The 10,435-nt window shown below is 47.8% G+C and overlaps 1 protein-coding gene across 1 annotated transcript; it reads left to right on the top strand.

Moving 5' to 3' along the window:
• Positions 1 to 282: 282 nt before the first annotated feature.
• On the top strand, positions 283 to 7,550 carry GMFB (glia maturation factor beta). The gene is made up of 6 exons (XM_018558439.1): positions 283 to 366; positions 1,626 to 1,675; positions 3,526 to 3,575; positions 4,373 to 4,455; positions 6,758 to 6,831; positions 7,101 to 7,550. Coding segments are annotated over exons 1-6 (330 nt in total). The 5' UTR covers positions 283 to 365; the 3' UTR covers positions 7,173 to 7,550.
• The last annotated feature ends 2,885 nt before the right edge of the window (positions 7,551 to 10,435 follow it).

Genomic DNA, 10,435 nt, shown 5'->3' with positions numbered 1-10,435 from the left:
GGCACTGCCAGGGACAGCTACTGCCAGGTCCCCAGCAGGCTGCCGAGGTGCCGACAGGCGCTGGAACTTAGCAGCCGCTGCGGTTTAAAAATTTAAAGGGCCGGTATCAGCCTTAATAATCGGGGCATTTTCACGAGTACTTGCCGGGTATCGGCCCGATACTGATACTAGTATCGGTATTTGGACATCCCTACCAAGATCTAAATAAATCATTTTATAGAAACATTTTAGATTGCAGGTTGATCATGGTGCCTGTCTTTATTCCTCAGAGTGAGTCCCTGGTTGTATGTGAAGTGGATGAGCAACTGGTGGAGAAGCTGAAAAAGTTTCGTTTCCGCAAGGAGACCAACAATGCCGCCATCATCAGTGAGTGAAGTCCAATAACATAACCTGTATGTTGGTATTGAAATGTATGTTTTGGTCAGTGAGTCTGCTTAGAAGGCCGCCATTGTTCTGTGATAAATATCATAGGATCTCTGTACTGTTAGGCGGAGGAGTGTTATAAACATTTTGTTACATCACCAGCCCCAAGCCGGGGCTTCCGGGCCAAAGGTGGCCTTAGGCATTAGCTGATCCTTGCTAGTGCTGGTGAAGTTGGTCGGATCTGGCAAGTGATGTCCTGTAAGGTCTATGTAGAGGCAAAATAAGAAATGACCTCTATGATTCAGGCTGTCACTACATTACCACAGCAGTGCTACGTAGTTTAATTATCTGCTGATCTGGCTAGTAGATCCGTTATGTTTCCAGGCTGTCAAGAGTCAGGTAGCGTCGGGGAAGTCCCTGTCTCAGCTGCTAAATCATCAAAGCAGCTGTCAGTCAACCAACATGCGGCATTGACTGCAGCGGATTGGATGAAAGCACAGGGTGACAACCGTCCTGCAGATTTCAGAGATGGTGGTCACCCTCGGAGAGAGAGAGAGCAGGAACCGGCAAGATCAACAGGTCTTTATGAAACATTTACCCACAGCAATATAAAAAAAACTCCACCACTACAATTACAAAGCAAAAACAAAGCTTTCTGCACAAACTGGGTTTACATGTACTTTAATATATATAAAGAGAAGGGAAACAACCATGGATTACAGTAAGGCGCACATTACAGTATTGGTTTATGTTAAAAAATCTGAGGGTTTAATGTCACTTTAAATAACAAAACAATATTCCCCTTCAGTCCAGAGATTTCCCCCGCAGTACAGTTTCCTGCCATTGGATGTCCTCAGTCTGATGGCCGGCATCATTCAATCCATTTCCTCTGGGTTCAGGTCATCCGGGCACCCCCACAGCCTGTGACTGGACAGTGAAAGGAGAAACAGCACTGTGATGAGCTCATCTGTCTGTCATGCTGCTCTCTCGTCCTATCAGCACGCTTCTTGTCAGCACATGAACAGATTGGCTCCTTGCGCTGCTTCTTCCTTTCACACTCCAGCCCTGCTGTACAGGGAATGCAAGAGGCTGATACCAGGTCACATTCAGGTACTTACACTACTTGTATCAAAAAATAAATGCAATTTTGTGTTTATGAATACAGAGCCGCATTGATATGTGTCTTTTATATCTGCCTGGAGTTCAGCTTTACCTGCTGTCTGCGGTTATTTCCTGATTTGTGTCTTTTGATTCTTCTGCAGTGAAAATAGACAAAGACAGACGCCTTGTGGTGCTGGAAGAGGAGCATGAGGTCAGTCCCATCATTGATCAGTTCCAATCACTGTGTATTTCAGCCCCCCACTGTGGGGGGTTTGGATATTTCACCACCTCTGAAACGCCCAAAAGCCACCTTTGTACAACTCGTCTCCATTGCCCTCCTCGTCTCCTGTTGCCCTCCTCGTCTCCATTGCCCTCCTCGTCTCCCGTTGTCCCTCCTCGTCTCCATTGCCCTCCTCGTCTCCAGTTGCCCCTCCTCGTCTCCCGTTGCCCCTCCTCGTCTCCCTCCTCGTCTCCCTCCTCGTCTCCCGTTGGCCCTCCTCGTCTCCTGTTGCCCCTCCTTGTCTCCATCCTCGTCTCCCGTTGCCCCTCCTTGTCTCCCTCCTCGTCTCCGGTTGTCCCTCCTCGTCTTCCTCCTCGTCTCCGGTTGTCCCTCCTCGTCTTCCTCCTCGTCTCCGGTTGTCCCTCCTTGTCTCCCTCCTCGTCTCCGGTTGTCCCTCCTCGTCTCCTTACACCTCTACGTATTCACATTACACACTGAAAGGTAAATCCATTGCGTTACACTCTATGGAGGTTTTTTTTACCGTAAAGCAAAATGGTTGTTCACTTTGCAGGGGATTTGCACTTTGCAGGGGAACTTGCCACGTAGTTAAGTGTTCAAGGTGAAGCGATACTGACGTCCATCATCCAATTATGCGCTGGCATGTACTATTTTCCTTGCAAAGTGAAATTTCATCACGATCACTAAGCTAGAGGGAAACCTCCCCTGCAAAGTGGAAGTGGAAATCCCCTTGCAAAGTGACCAGCCTATTTACCTTTTAGTAAATCAAGCCCTATAAGCGCATTGAGTGCCACTTATAATAAATGTCAGTACGCATATACCACGCGTTGTGTTAATGCACATCATAGCGTGAAAGTGCATATAGGTGTGAAAGGGCCCTTATAGGTTAGCTGATTCAGACTTGCATTGTGGGAAGGAGCAGTAAAGCACAGCCATTGTGTAGCGCTATGAAGGAGGAGGCAGAATCTGTGTGTTGAGTAATTATGGCTGCCCTCATGCACATATATAATTACAACGTGCGAGATCTTCTAAAATATACACGCGGTGAGATATTTTTATATCAAGCTTTTCCTCATATATAGTATATCTCTAAAAAGAGTAATCATCTCTCTAATCTTCTGTTGAGGACGGGTCTCAAGAGAAAGCTCTGCGCCTGCCGCTTACGACTTGGCACCAACGCTCTTTTAAAACCAGTTTGTGGTGTTTGTCAGCAGACCGTCCTGCAAGCCTAAAGAATACAGATTAGGAATGTGCTCCATGGGGTCTACAAGACGTGGCTTGGTTCCTGGGTGTGTTGAGCTCTGCCCGAGGAATATGTTACATCGGTATTAGGCCTGGTTCACACCTGGGCGTTTTACAGCGTGTTCCTACGCGCTATAAAACGCTCAACATGTGAAAACCAACGATTGCCTATGGGCATGGTTCCCACCTTGGCGTTTTACAGGACGTAGGAACGCGCTGTAAAACGCCCTACGCCCAAAATACAGGAGCTTCTTTGGGGCGTATTTGTCGCGCGTATCCTTTGGGATACAGCCAGGTAGCCCTCGGAAACGCGCGTTTTTTTAAACTGCAAATCGCTGTAAAAATGCGCGGCAAACGCGCATATTCCTTACGCCTAGGTGTGAACCGAGCCTTATTGATGGGTTGCAGAGTGCGTGGTATTCGGTAGGACTGCGTGCCTCCTGTGCAGCTGAGACACACAGAGCTGTGATTAAATTATCCCAACCCTTTACCCAATCCCCGGGGCCAATCCAGCTCTGCAATTACTGCACCCAGGGGCCTGCCTTGCTAATTGCTGCTGTTTTTCTCTTTTCTCCGAGCAGGGGATCTCTCCAGATGAGCTGAAAGATGAACTGCCAGAAAGACAGCCCAGATATCCTTTTATCCGGTGATCTGCGGTTGACGTTTAAATCAAGGCACGGTTGCTGCCTTCAGCCTGTCCCCTCCCAGCTTCCATTCCTTGTTATTGGTTGATGAGCCATCCGTCATGGCGATGGGCCGGTGTTGAGGAATGGGAGGGTTGTGGGCCACAGCCAGTGGCCACAGGAGTTGGTGACTATGTATTCATCAGATTGCCAGTTTGTGTCTTCCACAATGAGATGTTCCCACATTAGATTGTGTCTCTGTCCATCCTACCACAGTGAGATATTCCCATAGTAGAATGTGTCTTGGCCCAGCCCACCACAATGAGATGTTCCCGCAATAGTTTGTGTCTCAGCCCCTCCCACAAAGCTATAATGAAAGTGTCGCTCTCCTACAACTCCCTTCTGATTTGTTTATTCCACAATATGGGGGACATGACCTCACCCATCTAATTTTGTAATGGCCACAGCGGAGGGATAGTTGTAGGCATTCTAGTGAGGATATGGCACTAATGGAGTCCTCTTGGATCCAATACGTCTGCATGTAATTTAAAGTGAACCTGTCGTTACAAAATATTACAGTTTGTAGAAGTAAGGACTTTACAGAATTCCATTGCAACCATCACAGGGGATTTTGGTTTGGCCATACGGTCAATGCAGACACATGGTATGCTGGGCCCATGGGGTATATTCTGTAGAAGACCGCTAGGAAGGTGTAAGGTACTGCAGAGTCCACATTTGGTATCTTTGTTGTTTTGTTCATGTGTGCCATATTGCAGACAGTATGCTTTCCTTAATCTTGTCTTACATTCATAGTGTACAGTTATAAATACCAGCATGACGACGGAAGGGTCTCGTACCCTTTGTGTTTCATCTTTTCCAGCCCAGTAGGTAAGTGTAAAGCCGGCCATGCACCTAGAGATTATCTGCAGGTTTTCTAGGGTCAGATGGAAAAGGTGCAACAGATTCCTCCATCTACGCTAAACTGTGTGGATGGAGGAATCTCCCGATTGGATGCAGACATTGCTCGGGCGTTTTAAGAGCCAGAGAGGCCGACTAGCAAGATACTGAAGCTTGGCCCAGCGGGAGATTCCTCCATCCACACAGTTTGGCGTAGATGGAGGAATCTGTTGCACCTTTTCCATCTGACCATAGAAAGTCTGCAGATCATCTATAAGTGTATGGGCAGATTAAGAACTGTTTGGTAACTGCTTGTTAGCGATTGGGTCTTTGTACGGGATCAGCATTATAACCCAAGGTTTGAGAAAATTCTAAGGCAATGTTCCAACCTGTTGATCTGGCACGTGAGGACTTGTAGCTCCGCGATAGCCAGATGATTACTGTCTGCCCACACTCGTGTAGAATATTAATGAACATGTAATGATCTATACTGTGTGATTTCCTCATTTGTTTTTTGAACTTCCGGTCTCTTTCAGTAACGCATGGTTCAGAGCGGTGGTAGGTAGTATCCAAAGCAGCCAGTCGGGAATAAACATTCATTGGTGCACTCATTGGAAGCTGCTAAATTGTGGTTGGTTGCTAGGAATCAAGTGCACATTTCTCTTTGTCCTCCATAATATTAATTAAAGCAAAATCTTGGATGGTGGGAACCCCTCTTAATGGGCACTCCAATTGTTCAGACCCGGGAACTCAGCTCAGGTGTGGTGGAAGCCCCTCATAATGGGCCCAATAGGCGTACAGACTCAGGAACTCAGTGTTGGGATGATGGGAACCTCTCATAATGGGCACAGCAGGTGTACAGACCTGGGAACTCAGCTCAGGCATGGCGGAAGCGCCTCATAATGGGCCCATTAGGTGTACAGACTCAGGAACTCAGTGTTGGGATGATGGGAGCCTCTCATAATGGGCACAGCAGGTGTACAGACAAAGGAACTCTGTGTTGGGATGGTGGGAACCCCTCATAATGGTCACAGCAGATGTCCAGAGCCGGGAACTCAGCTCAGGGATGGTGAGAATCATTCCTAATGTACCCAATAGATGTGCAGACTCAGGAACTCAGTGTTGAGATAATGGGAACCCCTCATAATGGGCACAGCAGGTGTACAGACAAAGGAACTCTGTGTTGGGATGGTGGGAACCCCTCATAATGGTCACAGCAGATGTCCAGAGCCGGGAACTCAGCTCAGGGATGGTGAGAATCATTCCTAATGTACCCAATAGATGTGCAGACTCAGGAACTCAGTGTTGAGATAATGGGAACCCCTCATAATGGGCACAGCAGGTGTACAGACAAAGGAACTCTGTGTTGGGATGGTGGGAACCCCTCATAATGGTCACAGCAGATGTCCAGAGCCGGGAACTCAGCTCAGGGATGGTGAGAATCATTCCTAATGTACCCAATAGATGTGCAGACTCAGGAACTCAGTGTTGAGATAATGGGAACCCCTCATAATGGGCACAGCAGGTGTACAGACAAAGGAACTCTGTGTTGGGATGGTGGGAACCCCTCATAATGGTCACAGCAGATGTCCAGAGCCGGGAACTCAGCTCAGGGATGGTGAGAATCATTCCTAATGTACCCAATAGATGTGCAGACTCAGGAACTCAGTGTTGAGATAATGGGAACCCCTCATAATGGGCACAGCAGGTGTACAGACAAAGGAACTCTGTGTTGGGATGGTGGGAACCCCTCATAATGGTCACAGCAGATGTCCAGAGCCGGGAACTCAGCTCAGGGATGGTGAGAATCATTCCTAATGTACCCAATAGATGTGCAGACTCAGGAACTCAGTGTTGAGATAATGGGAACCCCTCATAATGGGCACAGCAGGTGTACAGACAAAGGAACTCTGTGTTGGGATGGTGGGAACCCCTCATAATGGTCACAGCAGATGTCCAGAGCCGGGAACTCAGCTCAGGGATGGTGAGAATCATTCCTAATGTACCCAATAGATGTGCAGACTCAGGAACTCAGTGTTGAGATAATGGGAACCCCTCATAATGGGCACAGCAGGTGTACAGACCTGGGAACTTAGCACAGGGATGTTGAGAGCCCCTCATAATGGGCACAGAATGTGTGCAGAGCGATTCACTTAGTTCAGAGATCTCACCAATAGAGTCTCCTTTTTGATTGGATTGACCCTTCAAATAAGCCCTTTGGTGTTAAGGTTCCTCTAATGAGTAATATTCTCCTCTTACGTACTGACTGGACATTCATTTTTTCCAACTCTAGGCTGCAAGCCGGAACAGCAGATGATGTACGCCGGCAGCAAAAACAAGCTTGTTCAGGAAGCTGAACTCACAAAGGTAATCGTCTGTTTTTTTTATTTTCTTCATGTTGCAGTCTAGCAGGACCGCATTAGGTGTAAGATAATTTACCAAAAAAATGGTTGGTTCCGCTGTGTAGCATTGTATCCTACGCTGGGAGACACAGTGGGGGAACTTTGGTGCGTGGGTAGTGGGTCTTTTTTTTAAAATAGGGAAGGGCTTTACGGTTCATTTTTTAACCTTTTTTTTTCTTTTCTGTCACAGTTGTAGACGCGGTAATTATTCTTGTTGGCCTTTATCTCTTGTAGGTATTTGAGATCCGAAACACCGAGGACCTAACCGAAGAATGGCTGATCGAGAAGCTGGGTTTTTTCCACTAAACTCTTTATTTTTCTTTGTTAAAAGAGCCCAATGTATTCCCTTTGTACTTCTTAATTCACCATTTAGACAAGATGTCCGCCCACTTGCAGAGTATCTGTGCAGCAAACACGTGCTGAGTTCCTTAAAATAAACCAACGGCTTAACTCTTTCCCAGGCAGCCCCAGCCTGCGAGGCCGCTCGGGGTTGAAGATGAGGGAAAAAGGGCAGGGATGGGCAATCTAAGGGGCCACCCTGACCTGGGGAAGGGACTACAAGGGTCAGCAGGCCTTACCAGTTGGTAGAGCCAGCTGCGGCTTGTAGTTCCTTTATCGCCTGAAGGCTGGATATTGCCCTTGTAATCCTGGTCACACTGGAGCTTGACATTTATGTTTTGGATTTCCTACCACAATCTACCTTTTGCATACATACTTTATGAACATTTTTTTATGGTGCAGCCGGCATACCTGTGCTGTAGCTCGGTGGTGCTGAGTTCCTGGTTCTCAAGGCCCACAGTGTTTGCTTTCCTCACTATCAACTTAGGGTGAAAGCTGAAATCCAGACAGCTTACAAAAAAAAGGATCTAATGCTCCTTTTAATTTCGGGGCTTGTGATAAAAAAGTGATCCCTTATTCCTTGGCCCTGCTTCCTTTACATTGGTTCCGCTATTCACGACTGGTCCCACAAAGCCTGGTCATGTGACCGCCCCTTTGCCAGCGTAATCGCATACAGTGCAGGACTAGCTGCCATAGCTGGTCTAGCATTGTATGTAATGTTATCACGGGCCCTACTTCATTCCAGGTCCAGAGAAAAGAAGAGCATTGTCTACTGCTGGACTCCCCCCTCCTCCCTTTTCTTCCAGTGCCCTTGACTAAAGCTGGCCATACATGCCTAGAATGACCAGACATGCCTTGATCTAAACGAGAGAAGTCTGGCAATTCCCCGATCCATGCATAAACGGCATGGATGGAAGAATCCCCGCTGCCAGTTGTATTCAGCTGCCGCTGCTCTAGCCTCCGCTGACTACCCGAACAGCTCCGGCATGTGACTGGGTGCGGGCACTGTTTGACCGACAATTTCCGGACTGACTTCTTTGATAAAAGTCGATTAAAAAATTGCTTTTGTCTAGCATGGGGCTGCTGACTGGGCCACCCCCAGCTTAAAATTCAAGCAGTGTATGACCAGCTTAAATGACTATTAGATCCGTAATGCGCAGGTGGAGGGCACTCGCATATTTTTGTAAGCTGACCGGACTTCAGCCTAAAATAAGGACCATTATTGCAGAAAATGTTTGCATTCCAATGTACGCAGTAAATACATGTTTTGCTTCGGTATGTAAACTCTTTTTTTTTTTTTTTTATTCTTTTATGACCAATTTTTTATTTAGCTGATTATTTTGTGTCACTTCCACCAGGGTCTCCATCAGCATTTGATTGGACATCATTAAATGACCCAAGGCAGTCTGCCACCCACAGATCCATCAGTTTCATCAGTTCTGAATGACCAAATGATTGACATTACATGGAAAATGAGGCCTAAACCACCCCACGGCCAGAAGCAGGTGACTGGAAAACTGCATACCCCTTAATTGGCCAAGCATGTGCCGCTAAGTATGATGAGGATGAGGACCAGTGGTTATTAGCCTCATCATACTTAGTGGCAGAGGACTGAAATCATTTGCTTACCCAGTCCTCAAGCTGTTGACATTAGTTCTGTGAACTTTGGCAATGTAAAGACAATGCAAAGGGCAACCTGTGACCCTTTCCAATGGCATGGGCAACCTGTGACCCTTTCCAATGGCATGGGCAACCTGTGACCCTTTCCAGTGGCGAGGGCAACCTGTGACCCTTTCCAGTGGCATGGGCAACCTGTGACCCTTTCCAATGGCATGGGCAACCTGTGACCCTTTCCAATGGCATGGGCAACCTGTGACCCTTTCCAATGGCATGGGCAACCTGTGACCCTTTCCAATGGCATGGGCAACCTGTGACCCTTTCCAATGGCATGGGCAACCTGTGACCCTTTCCAATGGCATGGGCAACCTGTGACCCTTTCCAATGGCATGGGCAACCTGTGACCCTTTCCAATGGCATGGGCAACCTGTGACCCTTTCCAATGGCATGGGCAACCTGTGACCCTTTCCAATGGCATGGGCAACCTGTGACCCTTTCCAATGGCATGGGCAACCTGTGACCCTTTCCAATGGCATGGGCAACCTGTGACCCTTTCCAATGGCATGGGCAACCTGTGACCCTTTCCAATGGCATGGGCAACCTGTGACCCTTTCCAACGGCATGGATAACCTGTGACCATTTCCAACGGCATGGATAACCTGTACCCCTCTCCAGTGGCGAGGGCAACGTGTAACCTTTTCCAAGAGATTTTTTTTCTATCTGTGAAGGGCAGAAGGTGGCGGGATTCGGATGATTACTTGCTTTTGTAAATGTTTAATTGCTGCTGGCCATACACATGTATTTGTATTTGGCTGGGAGCATGCTCACACAGCGCCTCAGCATTGTGACTGCGCTCACTCAGCGCCTCAGCATTGTGATTGCGCTCACTCAGCGCCTCAGCATTGTGACTGCACGCCCTCACTGTATCAGCACTGTGAGCGTGCTGTCTAGGGTTGCCACCTTTTCTTCAAGCCAAACCCGAACACTGTAGCACCTCGCGGCAATTTTTTTGTAAAGTATACACGACGCATGTATTTGGAGTTAATCACAACTTGCCAGTGTGCCGCAGGTCCCCAGATATATACTATATAAAGCAATATCCATATATCGCCGTCCGCCGCCGCTCACAGTCGCCGTCCGCCGCGGCGCCGCCACTCACAGCCAGCTGTCAGGTGAGCAAGTCTGCGGCTTGAATCCTGTGCCCGGGTCTGCCAAAGGAGTGTACCCGGGCACAGGATTCCAAAACCGGACTGTCCGGGTCATTCCCGTACGTGTGGCAACCCTAGTGCTGTCACTGACAGCTTCTGGTCACTATTTAGGTTTCGGAGTCAGTAAGACAAGCTCCCAATCACATGATCACTTTGGCAGCCAATCCTGGGGTACCCAGGAAATTCCTACGCTGTTCATAACCCCTTAAAGGGCCAGCAGTAAGAGGTAGCTAAAAAAATGCAATTAAAAATAACTTGATAAATAGCATGTACAGTGCCAGATGGAAAAAAAAAAATCAAGTGACTTGCACCCCAACTTTAAGCGTTTGGTTGGTCAGAACAGGAAATGATTAAAACTGCAGGTTGCAGTGGGACGTTCAATCCCCAGCAGAGATGTTTTTGATC

Source organism: Nanorana parkeri, unplaced genomic scaffold, assembly GCF_000935625.1.
Source record: "Nanorana parkeri isolate BGI_ZX_2015 unplaced genomic scaffold, ASM93562v1 scaffold339, whole genome shotgun sequence".
NCBI classification, from domain to species: Eukaryota; Metazoa; Chordata; class Amphibia; order Anura; family Dicroglossidae; genus Nanorana; species Nanorana parkeri.
The sequence above is the reverse complement of the archived record's forward strand: the minus strand, read 5'-3'. Positions and strand labels throughout refer to the sequence as shown.

Bases quoted from the DNA above. Each gene is read 5' to 3' on its own strand.
- GMFB (XM_018558439.1), top strand. The intron at 1,676-3,525 runs GTCAGTCCCATC...TTCTCCGAGCAG, and splicing joins TGCTGGAAGAGGAGCATGAG to GGGATCTCTCCAGATGAGCT. The intron at 3,576-4,372 runs ATATCCTTTTAT...ATCTTGTCTTAC, and splicing joins CTGCCAGAAAGACAGCCCAG to ATTCATAGTGTACAGTTATA.